The following is a 21,165-nucleotide window of genomic DNA, read 5'->3' on the forward strand; positions in this document are numbered from 1 at the left end:
GGTTGAAAAGACATAATAAAAAGCTAGACGCGGTGGTTCATGCCTGTAGTCCCAGGACTTAGGAGGTAGAAGTAAGGACAGGAGGGTCAGGGATTCAAGGCCAGCCTCTGCTACATAGTGCATTTGAGGCCCATCTGGGTTACATGAGACCCTGCATCAAAGCAAAAAAACCAAACCAACCAAACAAACAAAAAAACAAAGGCAGAAGAGTAGGAAAGAAGTCATATTAAAGCCAGCATATGGGGCTGGAGACATGGCTTAGCAGTTAGGAGCACTGGCTGCTTTTCCAGAGGACCTGGTCCAATTCCTAGTACCCACAAAGAAGCTCACAACTGTAATTCTAGTTCTAGGGGATCCAACATCCTTACACAGACATACATGCAGGCAAAATAATAAACTATTTTTTAAAAATTCAGCATCTGCACAGTATTGTGACATTTTCAGAGGGAAGATGGTAAATACGAGAACCACTACCACCATTACCAGGAGACATCTAGTATTGCAGAATATTTGTACATTATGTGAAGCTGTATTGCTGTGATTGGTCTAATAAAAGGCTAAATGGCCACAGGGTGGTGGTGGCACCCAATGTGGGACCACATATTATCTACATAAGGCCTGAGAAAGATTTAAAAAAAAAGGAAAAAAGTTCAGAACACAAAGTCGAATGCAGCTTCTCCTGGGTAGGCTCAGCTTACAGGGCCATGGCTCTTTTAAGAGGCACTTGAGCAGCCGCTATGCTAGGTGAAAAATGCCTTTTGCATCTTAGACTCAGCAGATTCTCAGAGTTGGGATAGTTAGGCGCTGATCACTGGGGTGGGGGTGGGGGACAGGGAGCCAGCCACCAGCTAATGCACTAAAGAGGAGCCATAAAATGGTAGTATAACAGTTTAAGATTTGTCCATGCAGTCAGAGGAGGCTACAGATACACAAAAGGCAGGCCCAGGCCAAGAAAACCTCTTAACAGATGCAGTATGTTTAAATAGGATTTTAAAATCCTATTTAATAAAATAAAAAAGAAAATGTATGTACACAGTCATAAAAAAGTAGTTTAAAAATAATAAAGTCACTGGGCGGTGGTGGTGCACGCCTTTAATTCCAGCACTTGAGAGGCAGAGGCAGGAGGATCTTTGTGAGTTCCAGACCAGCCTGGTCTACAAGAGGTAGCTCCAGGACAGCCTCTAAAGCCACAGAGAAATCCCACCTCAAAAAACCAAAAAGCAAAACAAAAAAATAATAAGTCTTTAAAGAGACAGTAAAGTAATATAAAAGGAATAAGCCACATGATGAGAAATACACAGGGCATCTGGGTCCTGTATGGTATTTTGTTGACTTTAATTTTTTTTTTTTTTTTTGGTTTGCTTTTTGAGAGAGGGCTTCTCTGTGTAGCTTTGGAGCCTGTCCTGGGAACTCACTCTGTAGATCAGTCTGGTCTTGAGCTCACAGAGATCTGCCTACCTCTGCCTCCTGAGTGTTTTATTTTATGAACATTAGTGTAAAGGTGTCAGATCCTTGGAACTGGAGTTACAGACAGTTGTGAGCTGCCATGTGGGTGCTGGGACTTGAACCCTGGTCCTCTGGAAGAGTAGCCAGTGTTCTTAACCACTGAGCCATCTATCCAGGCATGACTTTGAATTTTTTTTTTTTTTTTTTGAGACAGGGTTTTCTCTGTGGCTTTGGAGGTTGTCCTGAAACTAGCTCTGGTAGACTAGGCTGGTCTGGAACTCACAGAGGTCCACCTGCCTCTGCCTCCCGAGTGCTGGGATTAAAGGTGTGCACCACCACTGCCCAGCTTGACTTTGAATTTTTTAAATGCTGATGTACAAAAAACAACAGCTGCTGAAAGACACTGGGTTATGGAAACTGCTAAATTAAACCAACTTATATTTTAAGAATGTCTTTACTTCAGAATGGAAGTCAGAAAATATGTTGCGTTGGGGGACAGATTATGTCTTTGTTTCCATAGGAAACAAAAAGCTATGATTCTTTTCAAAATTAATGAAGATCAGTTTTAACTGGGGGAGACCTCCTGAAAATCTTGACTACAGACACGCGAAAAGAAACCAAGAAAGATTACAGCACAGGTGATGTTTAAGCTGATCCTTCTCCTATGGGAACAGCTCTGAGACTGGATGAGACATGATAAATCTTGTTGGTTACAGAGACCTCATGACTTATTGTTACATGCTATCCTTCCATATGGCATGGATAGAGGCTTGGTTATACAGTCCACACAGACTTATAAAGTTGATAGATGCCTTTTACCTGCTTAAACATTGAGAACAAAAAAACATCTTCAGTTGACTTGTACACACAGCACTTTCCATACTTATGCTAATACAGATATATATGTCACCTTTAAAAGTCTATGTGTTTTTAGGAAAAAAGGACCAGACACCAATGAAGACAAGTAGCCCAGCCTCTCAGATGCCTCTTTTGTGGTTTCCTCAAAATTCTGCGTCCTGAACAACTTCAAAGTTGTTAGCTCAGATGGTCCAGCCTCACAGACTATCCAGTCAAGACTTCAGATAAGCTCTATAATTTCCCATCACACAGACACTAAACAAAAAAATAACACAGGTAGATCATCCAGGACTTGACCATAATCCCAATTCTCTCAGGGTCCCCAAAGATGCTTTTGCCCCCAGACAACAGGAAACAGTCTAGAGAACATGACACCTACATTCCCAAGAGGTGGGGTGGATGGCTTTTGGTCATTTGGTGGGTCATACATGTTTGTCATCTTCTAGGGAGGGTGGTTGCAAATTGTTACCGGTCATTGTAAGGGAGGAAACTAAGCAAGGGAGGCTAGATTCAAGGATCTCTTTCTGAAAAGAAAAAAAGAGAGATAGGAATGATAGGATAAAAGGGTGGATTATTGAATCTTCTCTAAACTAAAAAGCAATGATTAATCTAAAATATTTTACATTGGTATGGATTTTTGTATATTGATATTAAGGTTATTTTTGTTAGAAAATATTCTCTATGTTTCTACTCTTAGTTAAGATATTTTTGAGCCGGGTGTTGGTGGCGCACGCCTTTAATCCCAGCACTCGGGAGGCAGAGGCAGGCGGATCTCTATGAGTTTGAGGCCAGCCTGGTCTACAGAGCGAGTTCCAGGACAGCCTCCAAAGCCACAGAGTGTCTCGAAAAACAAAAACAAAAAACAAACAAACAAACAAAAAAGATATTTTTGTATATGATACAAATTTAAGGTTATTTTTGTTACACACACACACACACATACACACACTTCTACTTTTGTTTACTGTATTGTACCTATGCAGCTCATTTAACAATGTAATATCAATTTCTAGTCTTTGAAAGTTATTATTATAAACTATTTAGGATAATTAAGAAATACAGGTTAGGCTGGAGAGATGGCTCCTCTTGCAGAGGTCCTGAGTTTAACTTCCAGCAACCACATGATGGCTCATAACCACCTATAATGAGATCAAGTGCCCTCTTCTGGTCTGCATGCATACATGCAGGAAGAACACTGTACATAATAAATTAATTAATCAGGTTAGTAGTTAGCTATTTAACAAGAAACTACCCTTGCCTCGACTGCTGACAGTATGCTGTCCAAATTGGACAAAAAGGACACAAAAGAAGGCAATTGCCAAACTTTGACAAGACAAGATAGGACAGTCCTTCAAAAATTCCTACTTCACAAAGAAGTCTGTCCCATATTCTAGGCCTTTAGGCTAAAAATGGATGCCTCAACATTGCAGAAGAACCTTGGGTGACTGTCCAGGCAGCTGGTTATTTCCATCATTTCCACAGTTTTGGAATTTTTGCTCTGCACTTCCTGTTTACTCAGGTAATATTATATCCTTCTCAGGTCTCTGATGGAGTTGAAGATGAAACAGTTGTAGTTACAGGTTTTCTTGTTACCAAATTCAGAAAAAAACTTACATAAGACATTTAAAGTTCATAAGGTTGAGAAACATAAAAGCTTAAGTTTTTTATCTAAGGTGTTTTAAGGTCTAAAATGTTTTTAGGATGCTAATGCAAGTTATGATAGAAAGTGGTATAGCGGCCGGGCGGTGGTGGCGCACGCCTTTAATCCCAGCACTCTGGAGGCAGAGGCAGGCGGATTTCTGTGAGTTCAAGGCCGGGCTGGACCGACAGCCTCCAAAACAACACAGAGAAACCCTGTCTCATAAAACAAAAAAAAAAGAAAGAAAGAAAAAAAAAAAGAAAATGGTTTAGGTATAAAACTTTGGACTCACTAAGATAGGACAAATAATAAAGCACTTTCTTTGAGTTTGCCAAATACAAGTGGAGTGGACACTGTGAATGTAATTTTTACCTGATAATTGTTCTTATTGTATATAGTTTTACTATGTTAGAGTGAAAACTTTTCCCTTTTATTTAGAGAAAATGGGAGAAACACTGTGGGATATTTGTACACTGTGTGAAGGTATAATGCTGTGATTTGTGTAATACAAAGCTAAACAGTCCACAGCTAGGCAGGAAGTACAAACAGGATTTCCTGGGAATCAAAGAAGTAGGAGATGAATCTAGGCACAGGATAGATGCCAGGAGACACAGAAGCAGCAGGATGGGCAGTACATGACAGAACATAGATTAATGGGTTAATTTAAGTTATGAGCTAGTTAAAAACAAGCGTAAGCTAAGCCAAGCTTTCATAATTAATAATAAGTCTCCTTGTTGTTATTGGGGAGCTGGCTGGTGAGATACAGAATGACTCATTACAATCTGGTTTCAAGCAGTGAGTCCTGCTACAGTTTGTACAAACTGGAATTGGCATCTCCTTACATGCAGAGCAGTCCTTGCTGAACCAATGAGGGTGTGTGTGTGTGTGTGTGTGTGTATGCAAATCACTCCTGGATCCAATTACATCATTGAAGGCAGTTACCCACTACCCCAGTGCTGGACAGGATGGTCTTTCTGTGTGTTGTCATATATTTACCTGCTGGTGTCTGCAAGAGGATGTCCTGTCTGAGAACCAAGTGGACCACAACTCCTGACTCCAGAAAACAGTAGTAGAATGCTCTAGAAGGTCTAGATCCATGTATCTTAGGCAACCCCTTCAGCTGGTCTTTTGTTGCAGTTGGGATAAGAACTGTCCCCCCAAACGATCCTGTGCTGAAGGTTCAGTCCTCATGAGAGTGCTAACTTCATGAACTGGTGAGTTCCTAGTTGAGGGCTATAGGAGATGAGGTGTGGCTGCAGGAAGCAGTCATGGGGCATGATTTTCAAGGGTATAGCCTGTCCCCACCCCAGCTGAGCATGTGTCCTGCATCGGGCACTCTGCCTTGCCACTAAAAGTGATGAAGACAGCTGACCTTAGACAAAACCCTCTGAAATGGTGAGTCCAAATAAATGTCCCCTCCCCCTTTAGGTGGTTTTTAATCAAAGACAAGTGACAGTTTTGCCATCAAGAGGCTGCACTGGAGGATCACAGCTACAAAAGGGCCTCCCTGTTGTTCCCAGGGCAGATGGGACAAGGCCCAGCCTCTTGCAAGGATGCTGATGCTCCAACGCCTGTTTTCTAGTTATAGCCACACACTGACTTCTCTTCTGCCCTTCCAGTCCCAAATCCTCCCACTTTCTGACCTATGATTTGCATGGTGCAGTTGCCAAAGGGAACACAGAGGAAGCCTGTGTGTGTTGTGTCTGAGTTGTGTACCTTGCCTGCTGGTATTGTGCCATCTGTTCAGTTGTGCAGCTGTGTACAGAGGCATTTCAGCCCTTCCAGCCTAAGCTGTTATAAGACTCTGGGGGTGCCGCCAGAGGGAGTACTAGGTAGTAACATACCTAGAAGCCAATAAGGATGAGAAAACCCAGTATGAACAGATGGCACAATACCAGCATCTAAGAGTTGCCAAGAACAAGGACAAAGAGGACCATGGGACAAAGGTGGCCTGCTCTAGCATTTCTCTTGTCTGTTCCTCAACATGTGTACCCATGGTGAAAGAATGCTGGACTAGCTGGATGCTTCCTGAACACCTGCAGGAGTTGTCTTTCAGCCCCATAATGATATCCAGAGCATCCTCAAGTGTAGCAGCCACTTTACAGCAACCCAAGAAACCGCCCTGAGCAGCTATCTTCACACCCACTGGCTCCAGGAAAGACGCAGGAAGGAGAATGAATGCATGTAGAAAAATCTCTCCAGTTCCAGGGACTTGGTAGGTGGTCCCCGGGCTGCTCTTACAAGCTACAAGAAAAAAAAAAAAAACACCCGTGGCCATTGATGGGGCCTCCAGGCCCACTCTGAATCCTCCCTGGGCAACACAGTTAATGGCTATGCCAATGTCCAGGGCCTATTAAAGGAGGGGGGGGGCGCGAAAGGCATGCCTAGGAGTAGGAGTGAGACCATGTGGCACGATGTCTCTCTTCCAATTTGAGGCTTCCTGGTACCTGTTCAAGCTGAAGTCTGTGTGCTAACATATGTGCATGGAAGACTGGAGATGCGTTTAAAGGCCACAGTTTGGATGCCTCTGGGAAGAGCAAAGTTGCATATAACCTGGGAGGGGAAGTCTCCAGTGTATTTCCAGTCTCCCAGGTGGACTGGGGACTCACCAAAGCCTGTGTGTCACAAGTGGCTTATCGATCCCCCCCACCAGGAAGCCCTTCCTCTGGAATTCTTTGCTTTTTCTGGGTAATTCGAACTCCCCCACTCATCCAAGACACAGCAGGGGGTGTTAGAAAGCATCAAGAGGCTTATTACACCCGACATGGAGCACTGCACTCCAGAAGGGAAAGGGGCAGGAGCGTGGCAGGCTGGCACATGCGTGGGGTATTTATAGCAGAGCCAAGTGTGGCTGGGTTTGGCAGACAATTACTAAACACAGTGGTGGAACAGGTTCTTAAGAAAGCTCCTGCTTTCCCTGCAGAGGAACATCCGGCAGCTAAAGAAAGGGTCCCAGCTCTGCCTGATGGAGGGACTGCTGCCGGATGCAGGGTGGGGATATCTCAAAGAGTTTTCAGGGAAGTTGGGATATGCTGTGATTTGGAGAACAATATAACACTTTTATAGCCTCTATCTAGTCATCGCCTTCCCAACAATAGTCATTTATGATTTGTGTGGCTCTGTCCCTAGAGGGCAGGGATGTGCTCACACAATTAGAGTCACTGTCCCTATCATCACCAAGCTCAGGACAGTCACAAAATGGACTCATGCAGCCGGATGTTGGTGGCGCACGCCTTTAATCCCAGCACTATGGAGACAGAGGCAGGTGGATTTCTGTGAGTTCAAAGCTATCCTGGTCTACAGAGTGAGTTCCATGACAGGCTCCAAAGCTACACAGAGAAACCCTGTCTCAAAAAACCAAAAAAGAAAAAAAAAAGACTCATGCAAAATAGAACCTAGTGAAACCATATGCAAAATAGTGCTTGGTGCTGGGGTATAGCTCAGCTGGTAGTTTGTCTAGCAGGCACGAGGACATCGGTAAAGGGAGTTTTCCTTTCTTCCCTTCTTTTTTTCCTCTCTCTCTCTCTCTCTCTCTCTCTCTCTCTCTCTCTCTCTCTCTCTCTCTCTCTCTCTCTCTCTCTGTCTGTCTCTCTTCTTTTTTACAGATACAAATTGGAATTTTGAGACAGTCTTACTGTGTAGTTCCTGTACCTTTGTCTCGTCGGTACCTCCTCATGGAGATCAGGCTGGCCTTGAACTCACAAAGACCTGCCTGCCTCTGCCTCCTGGGACTAAAGGATATACAAGTGTTTTCCATTTTAAGGCAGATGCACTGGTGTGGACCTGCAATCCCAGCACTCTAGAAGGCAAAGGCAGGAAAGTAGCCTTGAGTTCAAGGCCAGCCTGTATACATAGAAAATTCTAGCCAGCTAGGGTTATATGTCAAGACTCTGTCTTTAAAAATAGTCTAGGATGTAGCTCAGTTAGTACAGTGCCTGGCTAGCATTCAGGAAGCCTTGGGTTTAATGTCCTGCACTTAGAGTTTGAGGCCTGCCTAAAAGGTATGAGACCCTATCTCAAAACACTCAAACAAACACACAATCCTCTCCCAGCCCAACAACAACAGAAAACTGAGTTTGGCTGGCCAGAGGCTCCTATAAGAACTGGTCAAACAGATCTGAAGAGAGAGAGACTGGAGGCTGCCAGGGGAAGGTACAAACTAGGCTGAAAAGTCTGGGATCCACCCGTGGGAGGGGGGCAGGGTCTGAGTAAGTGGCAGAACTCTTCCACCCTGGTTGTCTGGGCACTCCTGAGCTCTAAGGCCAGAAGGTCACAGTTTGTTCTCCAGGGTAGCTGTGTGTGCTTGTGCAGCAGCTCGTACCTTGTAGAGTCACCTGTAAAGCAGAGAAGGCAGCATGAGGAAGGGGACCTACACACCTTGGGCTGTGCTGGAAGGGCCCCTGCGGATACAGGGCAGGGTTGTAGGCTCCCAGGCTGTGGAACACCTCCTTGACCTCTTGTAGTGAAGGACACCACAAGCACATGGCTTCATCTGTCGAGACAAAGGAGGCAGAGTTAAGACTGGGGTGTCCAGGCCAGCAGTCTCCCCATGTCCTAGCACCAGGAGCATTAGCTGCACAAGTGAAGCAACAGGTGCTTCGTGCTTTTCAGGGACTCCTGGGACTCCAGGGGCTCGTTGGTCCTCCTGAAGGTATGCACTGCCCTGAAGCACAAAGGCCAGAGGACGGCCATGCCTGACTGTCCCTTGTCCCCTCACACCAGGACGGCCGTGCCTGACTGTCCCTTGTCTCCTGCTGGGTTCAGGTGCTCAGAGCCAAGTGAGGCAAGATTCAGGAGACACAGGTGCAGCGTCCTCCTGCTCCCTGACACAAAGGCTGATGTGGTTTCATGCCCATGCTGCCCCACTGGCACAGTTGCTGAGACCTCTGTAGACTTCAGGGGCCACTGTTCCCCAAGAGGCTCCTTGCCTCCTTTTCAGTCCACATCAACAGAGGGAAAAATCTGTATCCTCAGGGTTTTCTCCTGTCAGACTGTTAAAGGACATGTTCCAAAAACAACAATAAGACATGACTGACCAGTGCTGCCGAGCAATCACCCGTTCCACAGGCCTCTCTGCCCCTTGGCCCCTCACACCCTCACTGGGAGGCCGAGGTCCTGTCTCTGCCCTGTTAGCATTCTCTGTATTATCTTATCTGTTAGTTTACTTGTTTCTGGTCTGCCTCTCTCCAACAGTATACAAATTTGTGCTGGCTCATTTCTGTAATCCTACCACTTGAGGAGGCAGGAGGATTGCTGTGACTCTCAGGTCAGTCATGACTGCAGAAATGAGACCATCTCTCAAAAAATAAAAATAAAATTAGAAATACTGTAGGGGAAGGGCCACATCTGCATATGCTTCCAGGGCCTAGGAGCTGTCAGCATGGAAGAAACCGAATGAATGAATGAATGAATGAATGAATGAACGGACTCTAAAACAGAGCATGACTAAGCAGTTCACAGGTAAGAAGGAAGCTGTAACAGCTGAGAGCTGAGCAGACTGGGTGGAAAGCCACAGGTGTTCTCAAATGTTGACTCAAGACCTTGGAGCTGGGCTAAGACATTTGAGTATCACGGGAGGGTGAGTGTCCCACCCAAGGTGAAAAGTTACCCAGGGGAGCCCTCATCCTCTGTCCTCTGGTAGCACAAGTCCAAGGAGAGAAGCCAGGAAGATAACAAAGGCCCAGGGTTCCTACAGAAATGCGAGCAGCGAGCAGTTACGAGGTACAGAGCATATCGGGTGTGCGGGTGTGCGGTGCCCTCCGTTCCTGTACCTGCAGCCCCGCACTCACTCGGCGGAGGCAGACGCAGGAAGACCATGGAAGTTTCCAGCTCAGCCTGGTCTACAAATAAGACAGTCTTAACAAACAAAAACAGGAGGGTCTAGGCCCTGCCCTGGATGAAATGACAGACTATGGACACCCCCATGGAGGGCCTCACCCTCCCTGGGGAAATGAGGGGGTATTGGGGGGGTTGGTGGGAGGGCGTGGGAGGAGGGGAGGGAAAGGGGAGGGACCTGGAACTGACATGTGAAGCAACCTTGTTTCTAATTTAATTTTAAAATTAAAAAAAAGAGTTAAAAAAAAAAACAGAGGGCAGGCAAGGTGGGGGCACAGGTGAAGGTGTCTGCAGCTAAGCCTGGTCCCAAAGACCCACTCAGTGGAAGGAGAGAGCCAGTTTCCACAAGCTGTCCCCTGACCTCCACACCTAAGCCATGGCATGAGCACACTCACACAAATATACATGCAAATAAAGAAAGAACAAGGTAATGAAAAGATAAAACAAAACAAAACAAAACCCAAAAGGGAAATGAAACTGAAGCTGCCCAGGGGTGGGGGGAGATGATTGCGGGGGGGGGGGGGGTGAGTGAGGCATGGCCACAGATAATGGTGAGGGAGGGACCCCCCCAGAAGAGGCAGAGCCATGACAAGATCAGAAACAAGGCAGGCCACAGGAAAGGGGAAACGGCAGGGTCTTCAGGGCAGGGAAAGGGAGCCTCCTTCCACAAGAGCCATGCAAGGCTCTGGTAGCTAAACTTGTGGAGAGAAGTTTCTTCAGGTTACACCATCTGCGGTGCTGACAGACAGCACTGACTGGACCCAGGGTCTCTGAAAACTAGCCAAGGTCACTGCTTCTGCAGGCATAGGGTGTCTTTCTCCTTAGAAATGTATACGGGCTGGGACTAACCAAATAAGTAATTAGACTCCTAGAGGGAGAAAAACAACAGCTTTTCCACAACCTAACAAGTCAGAGAGTGGTAATGACAGCCCTCAACCTCCTCACAAACTGGGAAGAGTAAAGACTCCAAAAGACAATGCAAGTCCGTTCGCCAGAGCTCTGTTTACCTGGGCCTCCGGGGACCTCTGCACGTACATGCAGCACACGTGGGCGGGAGCATGAACTTTCCAGAGAGGGGAAGAGAATGGACCTAGGGCGAGGCCCTGCTGGGCTGGAACATCCTGCCAGGCCCTCAGAGCCCTAAGGGGTTGTGTGCTGCCCCACCTCAGCCCACACAGGTGCTCAGGGCTCTAAAATCCCTCTGAGGGCAGCAGAGTTGAGCTTGGACCTTGGAGCCACGCAGTTATAATTCCCCAACACAGTCCAATCAGATCTGAGGTGTCAGCACAGTTTCAAAGCAAGGGGGCCCAGATGTCGGGATAAATCAGTCCCCATCAACAGTCCTGGAAATTCTTGGATGACAGGAAAATACCACCCAGAGCCCGTAATTAAGGCTTCCTAAGTAGGCCATGCGCTCAGCTTTTCCTCAGCTCTGTGTCCCAAATGAGGGATTTCTGGAGGGCTGACACATAAAAAATGCAGACTCGGAGCCTCCAGGCTCTGTCTCTCTATCTCCTTCTCCACACAGAAGGCAGTCATTTTAGGTGACTCCCAGAGTAGTAGTACTCGGGCACTGGGGCTTTTCAAATGCCAGCGTGGGCAGCTGGGCTCTGCCAGAGGACAGGACTGGAGGCGGCCCTTTGAGTGGCTCTCCTGGGATGGAATGGATGCTATGAAAGGAAAAATGGTATCTGGCCTAAAATAAAAGTGACTTTTCCATCTGTGTCATGGAAGAAGCTGTTTTTCAGGGCTATGCTCCCGGCACCGGTGACATGGAATGAGAAAACCACACGTGTCCTAAGCACTCTTGCAGCCAGCCGCTTGGCTACCCCAATGGTTCTGAGCCTGGCTCTCTATCCCCTTTCTGGGCCTCCATCACTCATCTTGGTCAGCACAGGTATATCTATAAGTGAAGCAGGCCCTCTGCTCTTGTCCCTGTCTGTCACTTCACCCCAGTCAGGTATCTAAAGAACAGCAGCGTCTCAGTCTGGGCCCTAATTCTCTGAGGTCCCATGTGCCTCAGGAGAAAAGAAGGCCCCAGGAAGGGGAAGAAACTGACTCCTCCCCCCAAAAAAGGAAACTCCATCAGCAGGGAGTGTAGGGTTTATAGAATTCACAGGAGGCTGGGAACTGTCTTACTTCCCATCCCAGCATTCATTACTTAACTTCCCTCTGCTCTTTGTGCTTAAATTTAAACTAGTTTCAGTATCGCTTGCTTTTAGTCAATTAGCTTCAACTTCAGTCACTGAAATGTCTATTCACTCAGCAACTGTTAACTGAACACGGAGTGGGTGCCGTTGTAGATGCTCTGGCATAGGATCTTGATCCTGGAGATGGCAGCTTGGTAGGAGAGCATGTGAACAAACGGAAAGGGAACTGGGGGAGTGACATGCCAGGTGGCTCGAGTGGGCATGGAGGAAGGGTGTCCAGGGCGAGGTGGGTTTCGGGAGCAAAGGAAAGGGTGTGTGGGCTCTGGGCTGGAGATAAGGGCACACAGGCAGAAGAATACCCAGAAGCGACAGGCACAGGGAGGTCGCTGCTCTTGGGACTGAGCCTGTCATCAAAGGGATCTACGTACTCAAGGAAGACAGAAACCCCTCTATAGAATCAGGACTTTAGTTTTTCTTTCTGTGGTCCTGGAGATGGAACCCAGGCCCTTGCACTTGCTAAGCACATGCTCCACCATTGAACTACATTCCCAGGCCTTGAGTTCATATTTTATTTATTTATTTATTTATTTATTTATTTATTTATTTTTTTGGTTTTTCGAGGCAGGGTTTCTCTGTAGCTTTGGAGGCTGTCCTGGAACTCACTTTGTAGACCAGGCTGGCCTCGAACTCACAGAGATCCGCCTGCCTCTGCCTCTGAGTGCTAGGATTAAAGGCGTGCGCCACCAACGCCCGGCGAGTTCATATTTTAAACCCATGTACGTTTCATCACCCCAACCACAGGGTGAGCACTGAGCACAGCCATTCTCCCCAGTGCTGAAACTGCCTCCTCAGCATCCTTCATAAACCCTGCTGTTCTAGTGTTTCTCCCCTTTTGTTAGGCTTGAATTCATTCTTTTGAAGTTTTCTTTTCTCCACTCTACCTCTTCTTCTGAGATAGGGTGTCACTATGTACCCTAGGGTAGCCTTGAACTCTCCGCAATCCTGTCTCACTCTCCCAGTTCATTTTCCATTTGTCCATTGTGCTCTCCCACCAGTGACAGCCTCTGAGATACTGGGAATACAAGTATGAGCCATTACGGCCTGCTCTCTTGGAACTTTCAGTTTCTTCTCTGTCCTTGCAACTAGCTCCAAGGTGCTTTTTATTTTCACTCTTCTCCCATTCATCCTGAGCAGAGGCCCTCCCTTTATTGTCCCTAACAACCTCCCTACCTTGTGACCCATTCTGCATGCTGCCCTGGCATCTCTGCGGGCCTCTGGCCTGTTTGTTCATGGCTCTGCACACAGCATAGACGATGGCGTCCCCAGGACACCTCTCATTTCCTCTGCCCTCTGTAACATACACCACTGCCTGGTGTCACCTAACACTAGAGTATTCAAGGTCTCCGTCATTCAGACTGCATTGTGCCAGACCACAGAAGCACTCAGACTGGCTAGAAAACACAGACAATAGCAACACAAAAACCCACCTACGCTTGAAGCAGCTTCAAGCCTATGTTTCTACAGTGAAAAAGGAGGCTGTGGTGGTGCCGAGACAGCTGGTGCAGAGAGGCCGGATCATACCAGATCATACGTGTCTGCACTGCCCATTGTTCTGCTCTGTCATTCCAGCCTGTGTCTCTCAACCTCAAGCTTATCTATCTCATGGTCTAAGAAGACAACCATAGGCCCAGCTATCACATCTCAGCTCCAGAATTTTTTCTTTTTGGTTTTTTGAGACAGGGTTTCTCTGTATTGTTTTGGAGGCTGTCCTGGGACTCACTCTGTAGACCAGACTGGCCTTGAACTCACAGAGATCTGTCTGCTTCTGCCTCCCAAGTCCTGAGACCAGAGGTATGTGCTACAATACCTGGTTGATTTTTTTACTGTCATTTTTTTTCAAGACAGGGTTTCTCTGTGTAGCTTTGTAGATCAGGCTGGCCTCGAACTCACAGAGATCCACCTGCCTCTGCCTCCCGAGTGCTGGGATTAAAGGTGTGTGCCACCCACTGCCCAGCTACTATTTGATTTCTTAATGATAATTATCCTGACTGGGGTGAGATCTGATTTGTGCATCTCTAATGGTTAAGGTCATTGAGCTTCTTCTGGGGGTCTTCTGTCCAGTTCAGGTAGCTTTCTCTTTAATTTGCCATCTGTTCCTTCTCTCTTGTGACAAAACACTGTGACTGAAAGTAACTTAGAAGCGGAAAGGGTATGTTTGGCTTAAATGTCCAGGCTTCAGTCCAGCACTGAAGAAAGTCAGGGCGGGAACTCAAGCAAAAACTCAAAACAGAAACCCCGGAGGAAGGCTGCTTGTTGGCTTACTCTCTCACAGTTAATGCACAGTTAACCTTATAAAGCTCATAACCATCTTCTCAGGGAACTGTGCTGCTTCCAGTGGCTGCACCTGGGTCCTCTAGCATCAGTCACAAATTAAGGCCATGTCCCACAGACATGCCCACACGTCAATCCTTCAACTGAGACTCCTTTCTCAAGTTGACAAGACATTATCTAAATGTGCACTGCTGCAGTGCTTGTAAGGATATGGGGTCTCAGTGTGATATAGGAGATAGTAACAAACCACATTTCCCACCTTAAACACTAGTTTGAGAGTGATTACAACTCAACCAACAAGCTTCCCAGCACTACTCTGGCATGCAGTGTCTAGAGCAGGTTCACACTCTAGGTTTCGGTACCTGGCCTTTTTAGACTATGCCTGATCCCTGGAAGGAAGCAAAACAGAACCACTGGCAAGGATCCAGAGTGATGGAAGTCTTCATTCATTGCTTTGGAAGACAGTACAGCAGTTTCTTTCAGAGCTCAACAAGCTTCTACAAAAAGACCCGACAAGGGTGCTCACTGGGAGCTAGCCAACTGTGCTGAAAACAGGGCCTTGTGAAAGCAGCTTGTGTTTCCAGCAATCTTATCCATCTTGTTAAAAACTGAAAGTTGGGTGATGGCACATACCTTTTATCCTGGCACTTGGAAGCAGAGGCAGGTGGATCTCCGAGTTAGAGGCCAGCTTGGTCTACAGAGTTGAGTTCCAGGACAGACAGGACTACACAGAGAAACCCTGTCTCAAAAAACAAAAACAAATAAAATCCCAAAATAACAACAACAAACCTGGAAACCAGGAGTTCTTCAACAGGCAAGGAGGTAAACTGTGTTATGTCCATATAATAGCATATGCAGCAGTAACAAAAAATGACTTATGGGGACAAAAAAAAAAAGGCATGTAAGAGCCTTGAATGCTTATTGCTGAATGTGACAGAGCCAATATGTAAAAACTACACACATTTTCTGTCTTTTTGTTTTGTTTGTTTTACAAGACAGTTGTTCTGGAACTTTCTCTGAGACCAGGCTCTGAGTGTTAGGATTAAAGGCATGAACTACCAATTTTTTATTTTTTATCTTTGGTTGACTACACACTGTTCTTTGTAAGGCAGACAGTAAGGATGCTTAGGGGGTAGAGCACATATTGTGCAATTTCAACTTTGATAATTGACTAGAGAGATAACTAAAATCACAGAAGATGCCAGACACTGGGTACCAGAAGTGAACCCCTTCCCCCCCACACACATACAAGCACTCAAGAAGAGGGTAAGCAGCTAGGCGTTGGTGGTGCACACCTTTAATCCCAGCACTCGGGAGGCAGAGGCAGTCGGATCTCTGTGAGTTTTAGGCCAGCCTGTTCTACAGACAGGACAGCCAAGACTAAACAGAGAAACCCTGTGCCAAAACCCAAAATAAATAAAAATAAAAATTGTGTGCATGTGTGTGTGTGCAAGTGCATATAGGTATGTGTATATAAGTGCAGGTGCCCAAGGAGGCCAGAAGAGAGTATCAGATCTCTAGAACTGGCCTTATAGGTGATTGTGAACCACCTGACATGGGCATTGGGAACCAAACTTAGAATCAGACTCTCTCCTCTGGAAGAGCAGTAAGTGCTCTTAACCACTGAGCCATCTCTCTTAACTGTTGGGTTTTAAAAATCTCACAATCAGTGGGAACTAGTAGATCTCCCAAGATTCTGCCTCTAGCCAAAGTCATTCCCATGTGTTGCTAAGCTTTAAACAGTACTGATTGTCTATAGCCTGATAGTCCTGGGCCATAGGCAGTTGGACTCAAGTACAGGACAAGAGCTCTGGGTATTCAAGAATTGGTGCCTAGGAGCTCCTTTCCACCCCACACAAGCCCTTACCATATGACAGAGTGTGTGAGAGAAGGTCTACATACTGTTCTGTAATGACAGCCACATCTTTCATTTGCTTAGTGGAACTCAAATTTGACTACATATTAAAACTACTTGGGTCAGGCAGTGACGGCACAAGCCTTTAATCCCAGCACTCAGGAGGCAGGCAGGTTCTCTGTGAGTTCAAGACCAGCTTGGTCTATAGAGTGGGTCTGGCTAGCTGCGTGCACGGAGGAAGGAATAAAAGACTGAACAGCAGAGCGCTCATCCTCTTTCGGCTTCCAGTTCGGTGGCGGAAAACTACCTGACTCATCTGGGTTGCCCGTTTTCTCTTGTGAGTAATTTCTACAATAAACAGTTACCTATACCCTCAACAAGTGTGCCATTTATCGTTGCAGCATCAATACCTGGCTCCTTTCATATTAAAAGTCCTGAAAAAACAGGGAATAGAAGCAATATATCTCAATATAATCAAGGCTAGCCAGGCACTCCTATAACCAACACTGTACTAAAATAGGGAAAATTTTCAGCTATTTCCAGTGAAATCAGGAGCAAGGTAAGGTGGGTCACTTTCCCACTCTCATTCAGTAAGTACAGTACTGGAAATCTTAGCAGAGCAATAAGAGAAAAGAAACAAAGAGAAGAAATATAACTAGGATGGGAAGAAGTCAAAGTATTCTTATTTGCAGATATGATTTTAGAAGAGACTATCTCCAGAATGATGGCACATGCCATTAATTTCAGCACTTGGGAGACAGAGATAGGTATCTCTGTGAGTCTGAAGTCAACCAGACCAGCCAGGATTACACAGTGAGGCTCTTATCTCAGAGAGAGGGGGGGGGAGTAGGAGGGGGGACCCTAAAGACTCGACCAAAAATTTTTAGAACTGTAAGCATCAACACTTTCAGCAAAATGGCATGGTGCAAAATGCACACACAGAAATCAGTAACCCACTTACAAATCAGCAGAAAACAAGCTGAGGAAGACATCCAGGCAGCAATGCCATTCGTAATATATTCTACAACGCACCCCCACCCTTGGAATAAACCTACCCAAGAAAGTGAAAGATCTCTACAACGAAAACTTTAGAGCATTTAAAAAGAAACTTAGAGTTTGAGGCCAGCCTGGTCTACCGAGCGAGTTCCAGGACAGCCTCCAAAACAATACAGAGAAACCCTGTCTCGGGGAAAAAGAAAAAAAAAAAAAAGAAAAAGAAAAAGAAAAAGAAAAAGAAACTTAGAAGCTAAAAGATCAAATGGCTGTCCTATCAAAAGCAATTTACAGATCCAATACAATCATATCAAAATTTCTTCACAGAGCCGGGCGTTGGTGGCTCACGCCTTTAATCCCAGCACTCGGGTGGCAGAGGCAGGCAGATCTCTGTGAGTTCGAGGCCAGCCTGGTCTACCGAGTGAGTTCCAGGACAGCCTCCAAAACAATACAGAGAAGCCCTGTCTCGAAAAACCCCAAAAAAAATTTCTTCACAGAAGTAGAAAAAAATGATATTTATTGAAGAACAAAATATTCCAGACAGACAAAGCAATCCTGAACAACAGTACTGGAGGAATCCCCATAGCTGGTTTCAAGGTACACTATGGAGCCATGTAACAGAAACAGCATGGTGCTGGTAGAAAACCAGGTACACATATCAATAGAAGAGAACAGAAGTCCAAATAGGGACTCATGTAGGTATAATCACCTGTTTTTTTGACAAAAATGCTAAAAATACTCATTTATCCTGGGAAACTGCATATTTATAAATAGAAGAATGAAGCTAGATGGCTCTCTCTCACCCTCAACAAAAATCAACTCCAAATGGATCAAAAAACCTTAATGTAAGACCCCAAACTCTAAAGTACTAGAGAAAAAGGGAAACACTTCAAGATACGCACTTCAATAAAGGCTTCCCAAGAGCTCCAGTTACTCAGGAAGTAAGGCCAACAATTGACAAATGAAATTTGTCATGAAATTAAAAAGCATCTGTTCAGCAAAGGAAATCTGTCAATCATGAGAAGAGGAAGCCCACAGAATGGGTAAAAACCTCTGCCAGATACACATCTGACAGGATTAATTCTGTTAGTAGAATATGCAAAAAACCAGCAAGAAAACAGACAATCTTTTTAAAAACAGAAGCTATGCAACTGAACAGAGAGAGCTCACAAGGGAAGAAATACAAAAGTCCAATAAACCTTTGAAAGGGTGTTCAACATCTTCGGCCATCAAGAGAACTCAAACTAAAAGTATTCTAAGAGTCCTTCTCACCCCAGTCAGAATGTCTATCATCAAGAAAACAAAGGCCCCGGGGCCAGTGGTGGTGGCAGCCCATGCCTCTATTCCCAGCATGGGAAGGCTGAGTTCACTAGTCAGCCTGGTCTACAATGCAAGTTTCAGGAGAGCCAAGGACACAGACACACAGAGAACACCCCCCTTACAAAAAAAGAAACAAGTGATAACCAATGCAGGGGAGGTGGTGGGGAAAGGGGAGCTATGATGGGAATATAAATTGGTGCAGCCACTATGAAAATCAGTGTGCTGGTTTTACAAAAAGCTAAAAACAGAACTACTATATGACCCAACTATGCCACTCCTGGACATATACCTGAAGGATTCATATCTTACCACAGAGACAATGTTCAGGGTTCCTTTGTTGTCAACAGCCATCAACTACTTGGTGAATGGGCAATAGTACATAAACACAACAGAATTGTATTCAGATCTAAAGAATAATCATAACTTCAGAGCCGGGTGGTAGTGGCGCACGCCTTTAATCCCAGCACTCGGGAGGCAGAGGCAGGCGGATCTCTGTGAGTTCGAGGCCAGGCTGGACCGACAGCCTCCAAAACAATACAGAGAAACCCTGTCTCGTAAAACCAAAAAAAAAAGGAAAAAAGAAAAAAAGAAAAAAAAGAATAATCATAACCTCAGGAAAATGGGTGGAGTCAGAAAATACTAAAAAAAAAAAACAAAAACACACACACACACAAAAACAAAACCTAAATGGCCCAGGACCTGAAAGACAAATGTAACATGTTCTGTCTCTCATATGTGGATCTTAGCTTTGAATTTCGAGTTTTCTGTGTTTATTTGAAGTGAATATAGAGGCCAGCAGACTAGAGAGGGAACATGAGAGGGGGGCATGGACAGTGAGTAGAGAACATATAATCTAAACTAGAGGTGAGGACTACTGGTGTAGAAAGGGTTAAGTTGGGATGGGTGTAGGGAGATGAGGAAGATGTGGGAGGAGGGCTAACAAAACTAAGAACATACGGAACCTTGCTACTTTACCAGCTAATTTAAAATACAGTAATGATGACGATGGTGATGGCAAAGAACTTCTCCAAGCTGGGTATGTAAAGCTCAGCTGATAGAGTGCTTGCCTAACTTCATGAAGCCCTGGGTTGGAACCCCTAGCACCACATAAACTGGGTATGGTTGTTAATGCCTATAGTGTCAATACTGAGGAGGTGACAGCAGAAAGGTCAGCAGTTCAAGTCATTTTTGGCTACATAGTGAGTTCAAGGCCAGTCTGGTATACAGGAGACACTACCTTGAAGAAAGAAAAAGAAAACAGAAGTCCCCAACAATGTCAAGTCACAGAAAGTATTTGGGTAAAGAGTCTCAAGCTAAAGAGAAACCCTCTATCATTGCCTGGTCACTCTGTCCCTCTAAGAGGCTGGTCCCTCACTCAGAATCTGGAGTTTCTCAGCTCCAGCTACCCACCAGGGTTACCTGGGAACTTTGGTCAGGACAGCGTGGTGTTCAATTAAGTTCCAGGCCTCCACTCTCCTGAGCTTCGGCAGCCCCTGATGCAACAGAACTCTGAGACATCTGCTAGACAGGTAATGGGATGCAGGGCAAGGTGAGGGGTGGACAGGTTCAGAAGGCAGGGGTGGAGGGGTGAGGGCTGACAGTCAAGCCGGAGCAAAGCATGAGTGACTGTCCCCGTAGTCTAGATGGGTCCATAATCCTGACCTTTGAGCACAAAACACACATCTAGAATTTGGCCAATACTCCCACCTCCACAGCCGGAGGACCCCAAAAGATCAGAGCAGCTGTCCAAGGCTGTCTGTGGCAGGTGATGCACGAGTTAAACTCATTCATTAGGTAAGTGCCTAAGTTTTGTAATGTGCCAGGCTCATGTGGCTACTGGGAACTCATATTAAAGGTGGTGGCGCACGCCTTTAATCCCAGCACTCGGGAAGCAGAGGCAGGTGGATCTCTGTGACTTCAAGGCCAGCATGGTCTACAGTGTGAGTTTCAGGACAGTCAGGATTGTTATATAGAGAAACCTTGCCTCAGCAAACAAAAAAGAAAGAAAGAAAGAAAAAACAAAACAAACAACAACAAAAAACCCCCAACCAACCAAACAAACAAAAAACACACAAAAAACCCCACAAAAATAAACAAAAAACCCCAAACCAAACCAAAAAACTAATTAAGCTTTAAGCACTCAACAGCTTTTCCAGCCCAATGTTCTCAGCTCCTTCCATAATCCATCCCAAAACAACACTGTCATTTTTGTCACAGCAATGATCCTGTTACCAATTTCTGTCCTATTTTGTTGTCTATTACTATGATAAACGCTGACCCAAAGCAAGGCAGGAACTCAAGTAGGACAGGAACTTGGAGGCAGGGATTGAAACAGGCCATGGAGGAATAGTAGCCCTTACTGTTTGCTTATACAGCCAGAAGTTGTCACTTTTTTTTAAAGATTTTATTTATTTATTATAAATACAACATCCTGCCTCTATGTATTTCTGCAAGCCAGGAGAGGGCACCAGATCTCATTAAGCATGATTGTGAGCCACCATGCGGTTGCTGGGAATTGAACTCTGGACCTCTGGAAGAGCAGTCAGTGCTCTTAACCTCTGAGCCATCTCTCCAGCCCAAGTTGTCACTTTTTAAAATGGCCTTCCTTCCTTCTTTCTTTCCTTTCTTCCTTCCTTCCTTCCTTCCTTCCTTCCTTCCTTCCTTCCTTCCTTCCTTCCTTCCTTCCCTCCCTCCCTCCCTCCTAGGAACTGGTTCTCTCCTTCCACATATGGGTTTCA

The 21,165-nt window shown here is 45.6% G+C and overlaps 1 protein-coding gene across 8 annotated transcripts in view; it reads right to left on the bottom strand.

Moving 5' to 3' along the window:
- The window catches only part of Fam178b (family with sequence similarity 178 member B), a 110,112-nt gene that overhangs the window by 38,117 nt on the left and 50,830 nt on the right, over positions 1-21,165 (bottom strand). For all 8 annotated transcript variants that reach the window (XM_040729351.1, XM_040729350.1, XM_040729353.1 and 5 more), the window contains one exon: positions 8,321-8,435. In XM_040729351.1, coding sequence (XP_040585285.1) covers positions 8,321-8,435 — 115 coding nt within the window. The remainder of the gene's footprint in view (positions 1-8,320; positions 8,436-21,165) is intronic.

The sequence above is a fragment of the Mesocricetus auratus genome, unplaced genomic scaffold (genome assembly GCF_017639785.1).
Source record: "Mesocricetus auratus isolate SY011 unplaced genomic scaffold, BCM_Maur_2.0 Super-Scaffold_100021, whole genome shotgun sequence".
NCBI lineage: Eukaryota > Metazoa > Chordata > Mammalia > Rodentia > Cricetidae > Mesocricetus > Mesocricetus auratus.